The following is a 20,859-nucleotide window of genomic DNA, read 5'->3' as shown; positions in this document are numbered from 1 at the left end:
CTGCCACATTGCTGTATAATGGAATTGTTTGTACATTCACGTGTGTTTTTTCATCTAAGCTGCTAAACCACAACAAAGTCTTGCCTTAACACATGGTGACAGATCCTTAACTAAACACGAATATTCTGAAACTTCTTAAACAAAAAAGAAACATCAATAACACATTGCACAACATAGAGACATTAATATACACTCTTCTTTCAGGAAATGAAACACATGAACACCATATGGAAGAATCAATGTACGGCATTTAATTTCACTTTAAAATTGCAAGACATTACTGCTGGCAAAAAAAAATATTTCCTTTAATAAAGTAACACAATGTTTGCTGCAGAACATCAAAACATTGTAATTGCTACGTGGCTCAGAGTAGGTTAATTTGTAAGTTATATTTGCAACAGCGATAGCACCAGCCCTGAGCAGGTATTATTTGGGAGCATGTTACGCGACTACAATAATAATAATACGCTGGTGGTGAGATGTTAACTATCTCGCCAGGTATACAGGGGGTCGTGGGATCGATCCCAACCCTGACTCCTGTATAATTGGAGTTTGCACGTTCTCCCCGTGGCAACGTGGATTTTTATCCGGGTCCTCTGGTTTTTTTCCATCCACATTTAGAAACATGAATTGAAAGTATTTGGCTGCTATAAATTTCCACGTGATCAGCCACTTCATTTGTGGCCAGGTCGCTTCTGCAAAAGAGTACTATATCTCAGTGGGCCTTAACTGGTAAAATAAAACATTGTTTAGTTTAGTGTGAAACAATGAAGGTAATAGCATTCAGTAAATATACGGAATTTATTTAATATTGTTTCTATCAAGGCCGTAATTCAAATATGCTCAAAATGTCCCCCCTAATATATTGCTATAAAATACATTTCTGTTTATATGATTGTGGTTATGGCTGTACTTTATAAATCCCCAATCTCTGCCATTACATACAATGAAACAAGAAAAGATAAAAAAAACGGAGCAATGTAATACAATACACTATTAGACATTATTGTAAAAAATAATCAAAAAGTCCATCCCATGTGTTAATTCATTTTTTTATATTTTAGGCAGAAAATGGCAGGAAATTAGTTTTCAAATTTAGATTTTTTTTTTTTGGGGGGGACCCCCAGAACCCCTGGAAGATTTATTCCCCCCAATGTTGACTCCATGGCTACAGCCTTGGTTTCTATAATGGTGGAAAAAGTGATATTTATTCGCATCTGAATTGAGGTAATAGTCCCGTGCACACCTAATTCATGAATTTGGCGCACTCCGTTATCGTCATCAAGCCCTAAACTTCTACCTAGTTTGCTGATGCCTCGTGCGGCCAAGGAATAGCGGTTCAGTGCGATAGCTTGTGCCAAATGTACCCAGTGAGCTAGAGAAAGTATGGGGCCATCCATTTAGTACGTACGCAAAATCTGTCTTAATCCACGCAGAAACGATCAAGGATGAATAATCTTAACGTGTTTAAGCAAACAGATAGTCCACCGCCGGTATCTAACTCATGTGAAGGCCAATGTAGACAAATTATTATCGAGGCTTCACCCTCCCCCCCCATTTCCTATGCATACGTACATTGTCATTAGACCCCCATACGCAAGCCTACGCATTTGGGTGTACCTCCCCTCCCCCCTCCATGCGTACGTACTAAATGGATGGCCCCTATAGCAGAAGCCACCAGCAGCAAAGTACGTACTGTACAACATGCCCTCGTTATTCGCGAACTTGCTATCCGCGGGCTTAGCTATCCGCGAATCGCATCAGCAACTCTACACAACTGCATCGAGAGAGAGAAAGAAAGTGATGAGATAAAGTGACGAGATAAATTGATGACATACAGAGACGTGTCATTATACTCGTCATTCATTAAATAGCTTATTTGCGTCTTTATTTAAGGTGATTCATTAAAAATATACGTTTTCGTAAGCCAATATTATTATCCGCAACATTTTATGTTCACGCGAATCTCCGGAACGTATCCCTCGCGAATTTCGAAGGAACATTGTCTAGGTGTAGTGGGCCTCGCTGTGTGTGTGTGTGGTAAACGTGTCAGTCAGGCGGTCGTGTCGCGAATTAGCATGCTGCACTATGAACCCGCTCATGGCCAACACCGGTGACGATTATCTGAACCGGTCCTCGGCCTCCCCTAGGTCGACTCAGCCTGAAATGAGTACCTAGTGCAAGTGTGTAAACATCGCCACTGGGGAAACAAAGGCGGCTTGGGCGTGATGCTTGCTACCCACCCCGTCGTGTGCCGTGCCAACCGTCATAGGTGCTCGCCAAATAAGCACTTGCCACAGAAGTCTGTTCAGGCTACAGGGGGATCTTTGTCTTTTGTATGTGTGTGTGTGGGTAAAGGGGACTTGGCAATCAATGACAGCAAGTGGCACGTGTTGAGCGAAAATTGGCCCACACCAACCGCAGGACTCCATGGCTGGTTAGCACATGCCATGTACCCTAAAAACTGACCTGCACCATTGGAGCCGTGGAACAAGCGAGCCGTTTGCACGGCTTTATCTGAGTCATAAGAGCTGTGTTTACGTTCCTGGACGCGCTCTGCAAGCCAGCAAAGTCAACACGGTCAACTTTGATAACGCTTGGCCGAGATATTTGACGCTTGCATCACGCAGGCCAAGTGTGTCTGTGCTCAGACAATACCCGGCGATGAATCCGCCACGCGTGAGGTTGACTCATCAAAGGCACCATAATTGTCTTCACTGATCTAGAGCGTGCGTGTCAAATCTTACATTTGAGCAAAACAGGGCCATGTTGAGGTTTTTTTCTTCTTCTATAGTTCCCCTGGCTTGGTTGGAGCATGTATTTATCAAATACAGGTGTACAGTGCATTCATGTGCAACAGCTGGCACGTATCAAGAGATGGCACGCTTTTAGGAACGAGCTGTACCCTTCACGAAACTTCTCTACAGTGTCAGCGATGGCTACAATCACCCACGTTGTTTGATTTTCCCACAGGAATCTCTCCCTCTCATCTAGTGTCACCCCAGGGAGCGATGCGTGAGTGTTTATATGACGATAACAGACGGTCTAAACACGCTGCGTTTCCTTCAGTCTCGGAGAATTCCAGATGTGCTCTTTAATTCTGTTATAGAGATGGATAGGCAAGTATATCCTAGGATTAAACCATAGACTAACCCATAACAAAGCGTACAATAATATTGTATGCCCTCTCAGCGTGTGCTCATACGTATGCGCTTGTTTTTATTGTGTCTTACACAGTTGCTCAGCACAGGTTCAAAGGCCCAACACGTGTCAAGTGGCCGCTCACAAAGAGCACCATGAAAAGTTGAAATAGATAAGAATTATAAAGGCTTGGGGGAGCAGGGGAAAGAGACGATGGGAGGGAATTCCAAAGTGGAACAGTGCAAGGGAAGACGTCGAGAGAGAGAGAGGAGAAGTGTTTGTGACCTGCAACACGGTGAGTGAACGCAGTGTGATGGATGAAACTGAACAGGCTCATCCTCCAACATGGGTTGGATGCATCAACGAGGGAAGTTCACGTGAACAGCGACCATGGCAGTGGTGATAGGAAAGCAATGGGGTAGTAGTGATGGATGAGCGATAGGAGGGAGGTGTCTGCTTGCCGGTGGGGTGAGCTAGTGATTCGAGTGAAACAGTGAGCGCTGGATCATCAATTAACGTGACTTTTATGTTGAATCACCTAACTGCTTTACAGGCTTACGTGCAAAAAAAATGGCACTCATTTGTGTGGAAAAATATCCACTCCTGTAAACACATCCAATGTATACTGGCACTTTTTTTTAGTGGAAGAGATTGTGAACTTCTGTATAGATGTGTGTTTTGTCTTCTTGCACTGCAGTGTTTTGAATGTCTTACTACTTTATAAGATAAATGTTTATGACACGTGGTGATGTACTATCATCTCTCACACCGATCACTCCTTGCAGTTGTCATCTAGAACTCCCAGGCAACGCCGTAGTCTCCTGATAGCAGAGGTGTGGACTCGAGTCATGTGACTTGGACTCGAGTCAGACTCGAGTCATGAATTTGATGACTTGCGACTCGACTTGGACTTGCATAACAATGACTTTGTCCCACCTATGAGATGTGGACTCGAGTCATGTGACTTGGACTCGAGTCAGACTCGAGTCATGAATTTGATGACTTGCGACTCGACTTGGACTTGCATAACAATGACTTTGTCCCACCTCTGCCTGATAGTCTGGAAGTTAATAAACGACAGTAATAATTGTACCTTAATACATGCATTGGATACCAAGTTTACTTTACTGAATGGATAATTAATGACTATCTTCTAAACACAACTGACTCAACAAGTGATGCTATGCCATCCTTTCATTGCGACTTATAATCGAGAATACGGTTTGTAATTGTATTTAAGAATATATCGATTTAAAGCTTTCGTGACTGCAGGGATTCATCTTCTTGGTTCTTTCGGTAAAGTCACGTAGAAGGGAAGTAATAAAATAATAAAAATAAAACATAATAAAATAATTCTCACGACGTTTCGGCCACAACGCCGAAACGTCGTGCTTGCGTTGTGGCCGAAACGTCGTGAGAATTATTTTATTATGTTTTATTTTTATTATTTTATTACTTCCCTTCTACGTGACTTTACCGAAAGAACCAAGAAGATGTATTTAAGAATATATCTATTTTTTTCCACATTGGTGAATGCAGTACCTCCAGTTAATTCGTACATGGCACACTTTGATGTGCCGTGTACACGTTCAATGTAAGCTGAAGAATGTATTTCACATGATGAAATTATTCAGCATTGCAGTGCATCATGGCAACTGCTGATACAGATAGAAACTACGTTGCATTTTAACGCCACACGAGGAGCGAGCTTTGACACGGCCCAGCACCTTCGCCACTTGTTGCAGAGTTTCATGGTTCGAATCCAGCAGCTGGCCCAATTATTCCGGCTGATGTCATCCACAAGAGTAGGCCCATTGTATGCCAGCGTCAGGTTGCACATTACTCGATTGTGACTGTGCATCGCGATCATGGCCCCTGACTGGCAGACGAATGGCCGTTTGCAGGCCAGGTCCTGAGTCACCTTCTGTCCACATGGACAACTGCTACTGGGGTGGTGGTGTGCCCTCTGAAATGTTTGAGATGTTATGTAAATCGCTTCTGGAGACGTCCCGACCCAACTTTGCAATAGAGTCCAAACGTTTTGAACATCTGTAAACAATGGAAGTTACACCACGCACTGGGTGCAGATGGGTTAATTGGTCAGGCCGCACACGTGACGGTCAAATGTGAGATGTTGTTACTGTTACTGTGTTTTAGTTGGTCGAATGTTAGAAGTAATAACAATTTGTTTATGTGTGTGAGCCTTGGATCTTTTTGGGCGAGCTTTCAGAGTGACTGCCAGGGTCCCGGGTTTTATGCCATGCATGTCCCCCCTCCTGAGGTTGCACAGATATGGCACGTTTTGTTTGTTTTGAAGGATGTAATCAATACCTGCCACATTTCTCCTGGCACGTTTATAAAAGGGTTGACATTCAAGCGAGTTGTTTGGAAGCACAAGATGATCGCTTTCCTGTAATTTCCTTCGAGATTACAGGAAATGGCTGGAACGTTCTACACACGTACTACCAGCAGGATCACGTGGGGTGAACCTATCCTGGGAGTCTGCAATGGCTTGTATGACTTCGTGTGGCTCTGCCTATATAAGTAGCTGTACATATATAAAACCATGCGTGTCTGTGTGCATGTGCAGACTCCGTTCATGTGTTTGAATGTCTGTCCATGTGTAAGAAAGGCTGCAAATGTGCATTGTCTTATCTCCAAAGTATAAACATCTGTGATGTGACGACAACATATTGGCATGAGTATTGTCTTGTGTGTACTTGTAACTGTGTGTAAATGAATGTACATATGAACGTCTGCGTGTTGCATGTACGCGTACGGTGATGTGTGAGGAGTGGTTGTGTAATGGTTAGCGCACTGCGTCACGAAACCAGTGACCCGAGTTCAATTCCCGCTGACGGTGACGAATATCTGAACCACTCCTGGGCCCTCTCCTAGGTCTACTCAGCCTCAAATGAGGACCTGCTGCGTTGTTATAAATATTAGTACTGAGGCGCCGTGCTGTCCTTAATAGGTGCTCGCTAACAGCACTTGCCCCAGCAGTCTGTTAGAGGCTATAAGGAGGTGGTCTCTGTCTTTCGCGTGATGATGATGTCTGCAGTAAGATTCTGCGTGCGTCTGCGCGTGTGTGCGCACACACGCTGTCTCAGCATTGCTGGGGTTATCACCGGGGCACTGAGTAAATTGAAAGATTATTTTTTATTTGTCGAGTGGTAACAGGCCCAATGCCAAGATTCGCCGGTGGTCTTGGGATTGTGTAATAACGTGATTTAAAAAGGTTAAATCTAGAGCTGGCAGTCACGTGGGGATGTCAAATACAAAACAGAGGAGACAAGTATTTGTATATAAATGTGCAGTTGTTATGTACTTATATGTTAAATAAACTAAATACGGTAAAGATGGTGCACTGTAATTGTAAGCTCATTCAACTGCTGGCGAAAGGTGCCACCACTAGTTAGAGCTGCAGAGAGCCTCCATAGAGGATGTTTTGACCTCGAGGTGGGAATACCCAAACTTGATCCCACCACACGGGACCTGCCAATCGACTTAATGTAGCAAGGGGCCGTCCATAAGTGACGTCACAAGATTTTGGACGATTTTTGACCCCCCCCCCCCCCCTTGTCACACGACGTTACAAAAAGTCAGACCCCCCCTCAAATATGACGTCACAAAGCTCTGCCCCCCCCCCCCCCAAAAAAAAAACATGCTTAAAATCGCATTAAACTATTGTCATTGTAGTGCGTATCTAATGTGGCGCTGCACTCTGATGTTGTCGGAGAAAACATTTATTAAAAAGTCTATTTAATTAAGTCGAACGTGTTGTCTATATTTATTTAAAGTTGCGAATTTTGATGTGAAGTCACATTTCTCACCCCACCCCCTCGTCACACATCATCACAAATGTCTGAACCCCCCCCCCCCCCTAGGTGCGTGACGTCATTTATGGACGGCCCCAAAGGTGGGAGTTTGGAGTAAAATAAACGTTCCCATTGTTTCAACTGTCGCGCTTGAAGATCGAGCCCGGCTCCCTCTGGATTTCAATCCCCGTGTGCTCACCATTTTACCACGGCAGCATCCCCGCACCAGCGTATGGCGTGCTTGATAACTACCGCAACTACAGCACAGAACTGCTGTTATTGAAATGGACGCCTTGAATACCACTGGCTTGTGGTGATCTCGAGAATGCAGACCTTTTTAAATCCTTTATACAGTATTAAGTTCACTTGCTTGCTTAGGACCGTGCAAATCTTTCGGTCGTTTTTTAACCCACTTCCCGTAATCCAATCGAGCTGACATTTTGCACGCAGACTCGTTGTGCGTGACAATGCATTTTCGTGAGAAAAAAAATTCCAAAATTTGACACTGTTTAGGGAAATTTTTTTAAATATTTAATTACCAATTGTTTAATGCTCCCAGACAATCATCTGACCCATAGGTGGCAGCCATCTCAAGCCAGAGGACTAGAGGACTCTAGCCGCCCCGATGCCACGCATATGAAGGATTTATAGTGAAAAACTTTGTTTTTACGGGTTAATTTTTTTTCCCCTCTTTTAAGCGAGAATGCACAATAATCCGAGGCGGCACGGGCGGTTGCTCCCGTAATGCACACAAGAGAATCACAGAGGTGGAACGTGACAACGTGAATCAACACGCAGTGGATAATCGAGGCATCGGCGGTTTCACTTGGTAGCTTGCGGGCCGTTGTAAGAATGCCTTCGCTTCTTGGCCTCGTGACACCGCCAAACAGTTAAGACTTTGGCCCGATTTTGATTTGCACGCAACAAATTTGCGGGGGAAATTTACTCAATCGACACGAGTTACAATATTTCTATGGACAAATTTCTATCTACGTGGCTTTACCGAAAGACCCATAGAATATGTATTCCTGCAGTCACGAAAGCTTTAAGTCAAGATTCAGAAGAGACATCGCACGCTTATTTTGGGACTGCATAATCTCTGGCAGAGATGTCCCTCTCTTCTCTCTCGTCACCTCCCCACTAGATTTGCTCCTGGTTATAACTCCCAGTTGCGATTCTTCGCATCCGTTATCATTACGCAATGTGTAGTAAGTTTAATTCGGCTTGGCCATGGTACTGACTGAACTTTTGCTTGCATTGAACACACTAAAACGGAATCAGATAACTTAATCCTGTGGGTTTTTTTCTGTTTGCCAGTTTCCTCCGATGCAAATACACGCGCATTCTTTCATCGCATACCAAACAGTTACGCATTTCAGTTAAACTGTAATTTTCGCACTTTTGAGACCACCTCTTAATGCCAAAATGAGCACTTACGGCAAACCGGTCCTTCTAGAATTAACACACACACACCCGCTGTGTTTTTGGCCAGCAGCTGTGTACTTATCTCAATTTCTACTTTCGCTTGTCAACGAAGGTTTAGCTGGAATGTGTCTGAGCTTGGCCTTATGGCTTAATGTTTTATCGTGAACATGATAGCGGTCGTGCTGCAGCCACTACAACAGTGGGACAACTCAAATCGTCTGTGGGGGGGGGGGTTAAGTGAAAGATGCATGCAAAGCCCAATATATTTTTGTACGTACGTGTTTGCATTTGGCATCATTGCTTCAACAAACATTGACACAGCACAAGTGTGTGGGCACTGCAGTTCCGAATAATACTGCTTCGTTCTCAACACGAGGCTTATGAAAAACTACAAAATGTGGCACTTGCGACAAGTATTGGCCAAAGTCATGTTGCTATTTTTATTCAGAATCTTTTAAACCTGTTTTGTAAATAATAATAATAATGGCCCTTTACTCAGGAAATCCTCAACTGTGCCTCGAAAAAAATTAGGTGTCGTTATTTGGATATTTAACCAATGCCTTTATTTAAAAAAAATGTTAACCTCCTAAAGTGTTCAGACAAGGCATAGTGTGCATTGGCAGTGTGTGAAGAGTGCTTAAGCGCAAGTTCGTGGAAACTATGGATTTCTACAGTTTGAAATCATACACTGCAGCAATACGCGTGAGCCAATGCATCTAACATATATATGCCCCATTCTTATTATTTTAACCACTCCCTTGCGTGGCGTATATATTTATTTATTTTTAATTATTTTCCAAAACACCTTTTGCCACCGGTGTACGCTTACAATGAAAACAAGTCAGATAAGACACGTGCTGGTGTGTTTAGGCAGATTGAAGCACTTAATGTGATGACCCCCATGCGAATACTGTAATGCCATGCCCTAAGACGCCTCTTATTGCCAATCAGTTTCCACAGCATACCATCGCAGCTTCGAGAATATCCCACGCTTTGATATTTGCATGGAATGAGGGATTCTCACCACGATAAAAATCTCCGCGGTCCCATCCACTGCCAACATACAGCAGCTCGCAACGACCAGCAAACCTGGCCAATGACGGCTGCACCCTGCAGAAGGTCTAAGCAGCTCTGCAGTGTTGGTGTTTACACACAATGTGGCCGCTGTGACCGCTGCCCGTTTTCTTTTGCGAAGACAGATTGCGGGGCCACGTAGCCTACCGTTGCCCCAACACTGCAGTGGGATAACGACGTCACTGCCGAGTAAGGCGCACGCGGCGACATAATGCGGGAGAAGGAAAATGCATTGAGTGCCATCTGCAGCCGAACGTGTCGGCCTTCGTTTTGTCAGTAGAAGTCGATGTTTACGTCAGTGACTTCTGCATCCAGGAACTATGGTGCCCTGTATTCTCCACACATTAATCTCAGCTCTTCGGTGTTCACACTTGCTACTTTTCTGTGTGTGCTGTCAGCATTTATTCTCTGTTTTGTAGAAGAAGACTGTTGGGGCATTCATGAAAGGCATAAACGTTGTACACTGGTCACATCGTCCAGAATGTGCCCGATCTTATGAGACCTCAGAAGCCAAGTAGGTTTGAGCTTCGATAGTGCTTGGATGAATGACCACCGCACACACAAAAAAAAACAGGCACAGAGGGCAGTGCAGAAGACTCCGTGATTTTGTTATCCCCCAACCTTCCCCTACTCGAACTGACCAGCGTGGTTAAGTATTGTTACACAACCCTTGATGCCTGCATGGCAGTGGATTGACAGGCAGTGGGTTGACATGTGGATCTGTGATTTATTTATTTTTTTGCTGGTAAGTTATATCTGCTCTGTTATTTTTTTCCAGTTCCATTTGATGGCATTACTCACTGGCGTAATACACGTTATTTTCGTTGCCTACATCTGCTAAAAATGCTTCGCATGCACAGCTGTCGAAATGGCAATGTAAAGTCAGGTTCCTTTACACGAAAGATCCCTGGCTATGACTGGAACCCAAATCTCTATGACAATGGGAACGCCCCCCCAAAGTTATTAAATTACAGGATGAGAATGAATAATTATAGGATTGTAGTTATAAGTTTAATGCAAACCAGCCCAAAATCTGAAAAAAGTTTAATACATTATTTGTAGCTCATACTGTAGCCCTTTAAATATGTGCGCTACCATATTATAATGCCTTACGTACATCTTTAGTGCTATTGGGTAGAGCAGAGTGCTTAGTGAACTGCACTATGATCCTAAAAACGTAAGTTTAATTCCCAGCCAAGCTAACTTCAAGTTATATCTCAACTGGTCGTATGCCTCTCTTTTACCAACAGGCCAGCATTAAGTATGGTCACATAACCCCTATATCCAACATGATATACTGAGGCCATCATTCAACAGCGGATTGACTCAAGACTGTAAATGATCCTCATGGCGGTACTCCGGGGTACCAAATAATACAAACTGGCCGAGGCAATTAAATATTTTATTTCTGGGACACTATTTTTTCCAGGGTTGTACTTAACTCCGTGACTGGGGAACCAATCAATCCGAAATCAGTGCCACTACGCGATGTCGAAACGCAGCGAGGACGATTGCGCTGAAACCCTGAACGTTCGCGCTACGCACCGTAGTGGTGCATCGTGTACAGCTCGTCGAGATGAGTCGATTGCCGCATCGCCGACCATCAGCAGACTAACAGTAACTGCATCACGGACATTATGCCAGGGGTACTATGGTACCCCGGGGTACCGCCATAAGGTTCAAATGATAAAAAATAAGAATGATACTTGATATACAGTAATTCAAGGTTGGGTACGATCAGGAATGACACCATTCATCTCCACAACGATGGGGTCATTTGTCATAATTCATGGCCACGATTCAGTTTAACAATCAATTCTTACTTGTCTCATTTTGACCATCTCACTTGTATTGCTTCTCATTTTTTTTTCCGTCGTCAAATTATATAGCGACCGTAAGGACATTGTTTGCATGAACTGTAAAGTCAATTTCGTGATTATCTGGATAATGGGGGGAGAAGATTGGCCCAGATGATGCAAAACAAATGTACATTAGGCTGTAAAAAAAACGTATTCATCGTGAACCTTTGTAGAACGGGGGCAGGAGGGGGGGGGGAAGACGTGGAACGCATCGTCGATTCTTATTGCTCCATAAAGTAATCGGTTTACTCGTGGGTGAGTTTGCGTCCACTGAACCTTGACGAGTGAGGAGAAACCACCTAGCAAAACCAAGCACGCTTAATCTGCAACCCACATAATCCACCCGCGGTTAAACAAGATCTAACTGTACACAATAGCTTCTCACATGCACAATTACATTTATGCACCTTGAGAATAATAATTAATTCCGATCGATACACCATTGGATGCCTCGTAAATCCAACAGCTATGAAGCACATGGCAGTACGACGTTTTTTAAGGTTTGGCCACTTCAACTAAATACAATTGAGGGGAGAGGCACCTTCAAAAACTTTCCAAAATAATCATCAGTTTATGGTACATTTTCCAAAATATATATTCTCATATTAAAATACCGAACGATGCCAACGTGCCAATCTTGTGAGCAATACCCGCATGGAAAATCGCGTCGTCCTTTAGTGTAACTTGGTAGAAATATTGTAAAAAAATAACCCAAATCTTCTGGCCCAGTGTGTATCATAGACAAATGGACATTCTTGGGAGGGCTGCATGTATAATACCACATAAAGACAAATATCCCGCAAAAACTCTTATATAAGCACACAACTTTATCTATCTGTGATGAACACTGCACTTTCCGTCGTTTTCATGCAGGGGGTGCTGCAAACCTACGCGCCCCCTGCATGAACGACGGAGGCGCAGGGACAGACGTTCGATCATGTTGGAATCGATCTGCAGACGGTGGTCTTCTCGCACGGCCAGCAGCTCTATGTCGCCTTATCTCAATCCCGCAATCCCAACCAGGTGAAAGTCCGCATCGAACCGAACCCCCAGCAAGGTCATCTACTTAACGACGAGAGAAAATTCACACGAAATGTCCTTTTCAATGAAGTCTTCCACATGTTAAAATGATATAAGCTTTTAATGAAGAAATAAATGTATCTAATTCCAAACAATACAATTCAAAGATGTTTAATTTTAAAACTTCAAAATGGAGCATCGGGTGCTTGCGTGAATACGTCGTTCGTGTGCAATTTTTTTTGTGACTTTCCTGGCCTAAACGCCATAACAACCCCTAGTAGCCTATAACAGACTGCTGGGGCAAGTGCTGTTAGCGAGCACCTATGAAGGCCCGCAATGAATACACAAAGACAAAGGCTCCCCGTATAGCCTTAACAGACTGCTGGGGCAAGTGCTGTTAGCGAGCACCTATGAAGGCCCGCAATGAATACACAAAGACAAAGGCCCCCCGTATAGCCTTAACAGACTGCTGGGGCAAGTGCTGTTAGCGAGCACCTATGAAGGCCGGCGTGGCACACGAGGGTAGGTAGCCAGCAAGATGCCCGGCCATATTTGTCTCCTCAGTGACGATGTTTACACACTACACCGGGTACTCGTTTAAGGCTGAGTCGACCTAAAGGAGGCACAGTACTGGTTCAGATATCCATCACCAATGTTGGCCCTTAAGCAGGAATCAAAGTTGGGTAGCTGGGTCACCACGGCACTTGTGCCAGGCTAGGTGCATCTAGAGGCATACAATATGCTATGTGATACACACACAGACAATATACTGTAATTTAGTATTGCAGACAATTTAGCCTTTGATCCAATCGTCTAGAATGTGCTCGCTCTTGCCATATCCCAGAGGCTACAGAGTTGAGCCTGGGTAGCATTGGGATGAGTGCTCACCGTGCATAACAGGTGTTATACACTGTAGGGCTATGTTGACGGCAGTGCAGTAACAAAAAAACATCATTGTACTTTACTTCTAAGTCCCCTTGGCCATGCTCCCCGGCTTCACCAACCCGCAATTGACCAGCATGATGAATGAAGCACGGTAATCTAACGCCCGCAACCCGCACGGACATGGGGAAGACTTCATCCAGCAGTGGATTGATAAAGAGGCCATACACAGCATACAGGAGGATAAGTATTGCCTGCGCATGCCCTCTGTCCAACCATACTGCAAAGTTATCGGGCGGACCGGGGGGTTGGTGCCAGAGTCTAGGCCAATTATTCGCCTATAAATATCCTGGCTATTTCTTTCCAGCACAAGCTGACACCCTCTCTGACTCAGCCCCCCACCCTCTCTGCACGTGCACCGCACACTTGAGCCAGGGAACGCCAGCTGACGGTGTCCTGTGCATTTTGCTTATTTGTTAAAACGCTCACCAGCGATGTACAATATATACCTCCCCCCCCCCTCCGGTTCAGCGTGTCTGTCGGTTGATTTAAAACGAGAAAGTATTTTTTTGTTTCTTTTTACCAGGAAATAATATGCATGTACCCACCCACGATCATATCAACCGGAATGTGCCAGGTCTCGTCAGATCTCGAAAGCTAAGCAGGATGGGGTTTGAGCCTGGCAATTGCTGGGAACACGTGACCACCGTGCGTGCAAAGGCAGGCGCTATAGGCATTGTTGGCAGTCCAGCAAAGTCCACTGTTGTTCTGCACTCCCTCTCTACCCTCAGCAACACACATTGCATTTGCCCACGTGGTGAAGTATGGCCACCCATGACCGGCACGGTGTGGAGATACCCTCATCCAGCAGTGGATTGGCCAAACGGACTGTACGTGTACACACGCATTCGACAGAAAGCAAAGTAATCGCACAGCCGTGCCATACATCTCACAAAGGAAACGTAGCAAAGAGTTAGGAATGATATAAAACAAATTATAATAACTGACCCCGAAAAACATGACTCTTATTTCCATATCAAATCCCATGAATCATATGAGAAGACAATTCTACTTCTATGATAGTCAATAATTATCAATTGCATAACATATCAAAACCCAGACTGCAATATCAACGAATGGCAAATTAGTAAAGTCATCGAATTCCTTTTGCCTCTTTTCTCCCAAAACATTTCATCCGTGTCATGTCCTGAGATGAAAACATTTTCATTCAGAATGCTCACAGAAAGCGGAACTTCATATCGTGTTTGAGAATTCCCTCTGGGTATTCTTATCGTGGAACTACTTCTGAGGCCCCCTTTCAGTTGCCCCATAGTCACACATGTCAAAGTGTGTGTCTTGTGGCAATCAAACCAAACATGTGTGGCTCGGCCTGATGTCCTTCTAAGGGCCAGGTCCGGACGGGCCAGTGGTCAGGGACCCACCGGACCAGCGGTGGGTCAGCCTCCCCTAGGTCTAGCCAGCCAGAAGGCTAGAGGAGTCAGAGTGACTAGGTACGATAGCCCGGAGGCTGTACCTCCCCAGGTTGTGGGTGGAAGGGGCCATTACCCCTTTGTGTTAGGGTTTAAGTGTACCCTGTTATATTATAAATAAACCGTGTTGCCTCTACGACGACTCCGTCTCCCTACAAGAACATTACACATGCACTAGACCTGAGAGATGAAATCTGCATTTTTAAGTGCATTGTAATGTCATGGGTTGTTTTTTTGTACTGCCATTGGTGACCGGGCTGAGAAGCTGAACTCTCAACAGAACTGCTTTAATGGTGGTTTGTTTTGCCCCGGTTTTAACATTCACTTTGGCGGCTGAGATGTCGACTTAATAGCCGAACAATTATGGGAAAAGGAAAGATCGCTCCAAGATTATTCTTCTCTAGCAATGGCATTTTTTAAAATCTCCAAACGTTTTGACAGCCGATCATGAGACCCGTTTAATGTTTTCCAGTCCACGCACCAGTTTCCTAAGGTTAACTGCTCAGCGTGTGCATCGTTGGGACCTCCCGAGCAGTTACCTCTCGGAAAATGCCATGTGCACTTGCAGTAATTAAAACGTCTGAAGATGGAAATACTACGGTTGGAGAAGCATTGTCTTGGCAATAATTTCTCCTTACCAAGATTTGAACCCAGAATCTCAGCTGTGGTCTGCTCTGGTGTTGGGACGCCTGTGACATTGGACCACTGAGTCACGTGACCAGCTCGGTAATGCATATTTAATGACAAGTTTGAATATATGAGAGTGGAAGGGATACAAAACAAACTGGGATACTTATTAAAAGTAAACACTGACATAGTAATAGATCGAGTAGCTTCTTCACATCAAAGCATTTGTTAACTCGCCATGTCCCAGAAGAATGTTAAGTTCACACTTAAAAATAATCAAAATTTCATATCTGTATATGTTTACACTTTGACAGTTTACACTTTGTATCAACAATACATATATTACATCAATAGTGGAAATTCTATTCTCTGGATAGAATTACCCTGCCGTATGAATGTAGAATTTCATCACTGACTCAGGTTTTTTTCTACACCAATGAGTATGGAATCACACTCTTGTGAGCATAGAGACCCATTGATTTTATTGTTTGCAAAAGATGTGTAAACAAAGCATTGCTGGTTCATCAACTACAGCAACTTCGATTCTTCAGCTCACAGTACATGCGTCGAATTGCGAGTGTCTGTTCAGATGTATTGTCGATGTGATGGATTCCCCTTACCCCTGCAGCCACGAGTGCAAGGGTCGGCAAAACCTGCGGAACGCGAGCCGCATGCGGCACTGCAAGGACTGCTGCTTCGTGACGTTATTTATTCAGGACCACCGTCCCGTATTCACACGCGTTGCTGCTTTTGAAATATCGAGGGTTTTTTTTTTTACGATTTTGAAAAAAAGTGGTTCCTCTGGGCTTTTTTTGGTTGCTGACCCCTGGCCCCAGTGGATGCTAAAATTAACACTATATAAAATAGAAAGAGAATAATTGACCAATGAATGAAATCGCTAATTCTGAATTGTGACAATTAAAGTATCCGGGCTGTTGTGATCATAACACCTTGAGTGGACTAAGCACTCTGCGTCTGCTCCGTATGCACACACACAATCCAAGGAAGATTCCACCAGAATGTAAAATGCAGAATTGAACCAAAATTAAACAATGCGGTTAGATTTGGCTACTATAACAGCCCACCTATGATCTAAGTCACTTGGATGGGCTGTCACGTGGGGCCAGGCTTGCCTCTGAAAACGAGCCAATAGCTCAGTGGGCTTTGCCTGGTAAATAAAAATAGTAAATAGTATTCACACATTGCAGGCTGGGTTGGCCTAGCATTTACATATGAAAAATGTATTCGTGTTACAAAACGTGGGGTTGTAGATGAACGAAGGCATGGTTCTAAAGTTTTGGAATAAATTATGTACAAGATCCCTGGTGTAAGAAGCGTGTGATTTATTGATCGATAGACCCCCATCATATGCAACATATATACCTGCAAATGTGTTTCCTTTATACAAATGTCAACCGATAATAAATTGATGCCCAGCAAAAAAAACACAACAATGGTGTCTGGTGTTAGCCCTGCGGGGCTGGGCACTCACGACGACCTATATTACTGCGCGCACGGAACAAAGATCAGGACCTCCAGTTGACAAACGACCACGGACGCGTTTTACAGCCGTTGTTGGACGTCTGAACATCACCAAACAGACGGGCAGCCTTGGGTTTCACGCACTGCCCTCCATCCGATCTCCTTGGGAAGCGTATTGGCATCATTGTGCAGAGAGAGAGAGAGAGCTCCTCTGCCCCGTCAAACATCGAGAGCAATGCAACTCATAATACTCATACCAGTGCAGTTTCATTTGTTTTTACCATACTTGCATTGATACATTACTGTATTGTGTATCAAGGCGATGGCCATTTCTTTTGTGTTATGTGCCGTGCATTCAACAAATGCATGCCCTATTGAGTTGGGCTTGGACGTGGGTTTTTTTTTCCTTTCTCACAAATTCCACGACCAGACGAGAAAAAAAGAAAAATAATTTCATAGCTACTTTTGAAACTGGCTACCGTGATCCCATAAATCCAATACCTGTACTGTATATAGGTTAACACACGAGGAGTTGTTTTCTAAAAGCCCTTTGCGAATTGGCAGTCCGCATGCATCTGCATCGCATTATGAAGCAGCAGACACACGCGCACACACACCCACACTAACATACGTTTGACGTTGCATACTCTCGCTGTCTCTATAACGAAACATATTTCGATACTCTATTGACCAAACCACTGATGGGATAAGGGCCTCACCCACACTATGTCGGTAATGGGGATGAGGTTTTTTGACCATACTTCACCATGCTGGTCAATGTTATGAGGGCCCAGGACCGGTTCAGGTATCACTCACCACAGATATTGCCCATGTCCAGGCATCGAACTCGGGTCACCGAGTTCACAGCGACGTGCGCTAACCACTTGAGCAACCCCCCCCTGCCCCCACGTAGCGCTCCTCGTCAACGTATAAAGTAAAAGTATGCATTGTGTATAGACGTTAGAGACATTGTCGAGTCTTAAACCACTTTAACCGGTACTCTATACTCGCAAGACGTAAATACATATTTCTAACGTGTTTTGTCGCCAACCTCGGACGAAACGTGATAACGCATTTACATTTCAAACATGTCGAAAGATGGAAGGAGAGAGCGAGAGCGAGAGAGAAAAAAACGAGTGGTTGTATTTGAAAAGTGGAATGTAAGTAGCTTACAGGCCACTTGCAGTTACTTAGAGGAGCAATTTGGGAATGCGTTGTGTGTTTAAATGCGCCCGAGACGCTTCGTGAGCAATGAATCATTAACTCATCCGTGCGTTTGTGTGACTTGTAAGGCGATACACCCTCGCCGGCCAAGACGGCGTTTGAACTCAACGAATACGGGCGGAAAACGGGGGGGAAGAGAGAGATAGGGGAAAAAACACACACAAACACTCGGTTGCAGTAAATCACAAAGCATCGGTAATTATATTCTTGGTTCTTTCGGTAAAGTCACGTAGAAGGGAAATAATAAAATAATATGAATATAAAACAATACAAATTCTCACGACGTTTCGACTGCAACACAAGCAATCGTCATCAGGTGTGAAATCCACAGACGATTGCTTGTGTTGCAGTCGAAACGTTGTGAGAATTTTTATTGTTTTAAATTCATATTATTTCATTATTTCCCTTCTACGTGACTTTACCGAAAGAACCAAGAATATGAATCCCTGCAGTCACGAAAGCTTTAAATCAAAATTCATCGGTAATTAATTATCAAACGGCGATGATGTTAAGCGGCCTGTCCGTGTCTGCCTTTTGCATCGAGAGATGAGATGAGAGGGGGTGGGACTCGCTCCATCGAGAGAGGATCCTGTGTGGTTTTGTCGGGTGGAGGGGGGGCGGTGTCAACTACTCGAGTTGTAAACTGTGGAATATATATACACGCCCCGATGATATCAGAGTAGCAGTTATAGCCAGCGGCTGTTTCAGAGCCACTTTGTTTTATATATAGAGAGGGGGGGGGCAAAGCTGCGCTCTGTTTATTGCAGTAAACATTAATTGATCGCTTTGCGAGGCACAAAGAGACAGCGACGAACGCGGATCGATGTGATCGAGATAGCGATTCTCACGTGACCTGTTCATTGTGGAGCGTACACTTGCGGTCTGCAACGTATCCAGTCGATATCCAGAGGGGGTGGGTGGGTGGTGTGGGGGGCTGTGTAATCACGAATTCATAATATTTGGTTATTTCCGTAAAGTCACGTAGATAGAAAAATTATAAAGAAATAAAGTGAATAAAAATAATAAAAAAACAAAACAACACTAAACCATTAGTGTTTAAAAAAATATTTTTTTTTTATTACCGTAACTTTATTTTTTTATTTTTCTATCTACGTGACTTTACGGAAAGAACCATGGAATATGAATTCCTACAGCCAAGAAAGTTTCGAGTCAAAATTGATCACGCGCGCAGTTTTGCGTGGACTTACGGCAATCATTAGAATCATCATCTGTGGGGAGTGTATCTCATGGGTTTGCACCATCATCCTACACATGGCAACGCGGCACCCCCAGGGTTCTGTTTTCTTTCGCAGACCTCCTGCTCTTCTTATCCTCCCCCGGTCTCACACCCCGAGACGAAAGCTCGCACCCCCCCCCCCTCCAACCGATTGTATGACCGTTGCAGAACGACACCGATTCTCGTCGTATGGTCGTGCTTGCTGGCTAAAGGGAGGGAACACGTGGATCGATCTGCCTCAATCCCCACCTCCCTCTCCCTGTTATCCTTCTTAGATCTCAGCCAGCCTTCATTATCACCTTGTTGATAGATCCTAAACAAATGACCCCCCGACGCTTAAATGCTTCCGTCCCAGAGCTTCGATAATTATCACCCTGCGGATGCAGGGTTGACTAAAATCACACACGTTACATAGACCTTTGCCAGTACCAAAATATGATAATAGGTTTCCCCAATTTTTAAGAAATCTGTCTCTGGTGTGGACCAATCAGTTTCAAAGACAATGCATATATCATCAGAGTACTTTTTTTCTTTGCATTCTGACCACAAGTATTGTGGTTCGTGCAGACATGATTCCTTGTAAAATATTTCAGTTTGGTGTTTTAACATCTTAACACAATTGTTTTGTTGCCAAAAAAATTGGGAAAACCTATTCCCACGTTATATCGATCTTTAGATCACCTTCTGCCATCTCCCACCTCCTGTCCCACCCGGATCCCCAGACACCCACCCCCATCTCCCAGTGCGTGGCATCATCTTTTTTTTCAGTTTCATTTATTTGGTATAGCCCTGTAAGCCATTGGGCTCTTGAATCTGGTGCAACCGCAACAAACAAAAAAACAAAAACATGAACAAGAAAACATCTCAAAGTGACTATGCGCAAACAGAAAAATCCAGGTGACAGTAAAACCCATGATCTCTCACCTTGTGGGGGGCTTTGAGCAGACGGTGAACTCCCGAGATCTGCTCGATGAGTGGGGTGTCCTCCAGAAATGTGTAGGTAGGCGGTCGCGTCGGCTCGGGGAAGTTGGTACTGGAGAACGGGTCCGTGTCGTCCAAAAACTGGACTCGGCACGTCAGCGTGGCCATCGCCGTTCCGTGTCCCGAGTCTCGCTGTTGCTGATGACTAATGTAGCCCCAGCGCTAATGCACGGCAATTTGTGTCGCGCGGACGCCGTGTGCGCGTGACGTTGATGATGATGATGCTGATGATGATGACTATTGTGGCTTAATCCAAGCGGTTATACGGGATGCAAATACGAAACCCCCAATTTAAAGAAACGTGGATTTTTTTTTGTTATTTTCTTTCTTTCCAAAGCCGGATAAGTATAACAAGCGAGAGAGAAAGAGAGAGATACAAAAAAAACACTACGACGTAATAATACAAACGTCAATGAATCCAGAACGAAACCACAATTCTAAAGGAATTAACAAATAGACACGCACGCCACTCAAAGCAACCCCCCCACGACTGCGTTCGCTGTATAGGCGAAGCTATCAAAATGAAGCGACCGATCCGACCAGGGGTGCTAGCCTCAACACTTGCTGCTGCTGCTGCTGGTGCTGCTGCTGGTGCCGGC

The 20,859-nt window shown here is 44.3% G+C and overlaps 1 protein-coding gene across 3 annotated transcripts in view; it reads right to left on the bottom strand.

The window, feature by feature from the left end:
• FHOD3 (formin homology 2 domain containing 3) overlaps positions 1-20,848 on the bottom strand; it is a 171,561-nt gene extending 150,713 nt beyond the window's left edge. For all 3 annotated transcript variants that reach the window (XM_078864109.1, XM_078864110.1, XM_078864111.1), the window contains exon 1: positions 20,204-20,848. In XM_078864109.1, coding sequence (XP_078720235.1) covers positions 20,204-20,368 — 165 coding nt within the window. In that variant the 5' untranslated portion in view covers positions 20,369-20,848. The remainder of the gene's footprint in view (positions 1-20,203) is intronic.
• Positions 20,849-20,859: the final 11 nt, after the last annotated feature.

This window comes from Lampetra fluviatilis, chromosome 17 (genome assembly GCF_964198595.1).
Source record: "Lampetra fluviatilis chromosome 17, kcLamFluv1.1, whole genome shotgun sequence".
Lineage (NCBI taxonomy): Eukaryota > Metazoa > Chordata > Hyperoartia > Petromyzontiformes > Petromyzontidae > Lampetra > Lampetra fluviatilis.
This window is presented reverse-complemented; position numbering and strand designations above follow the sequence as displayed.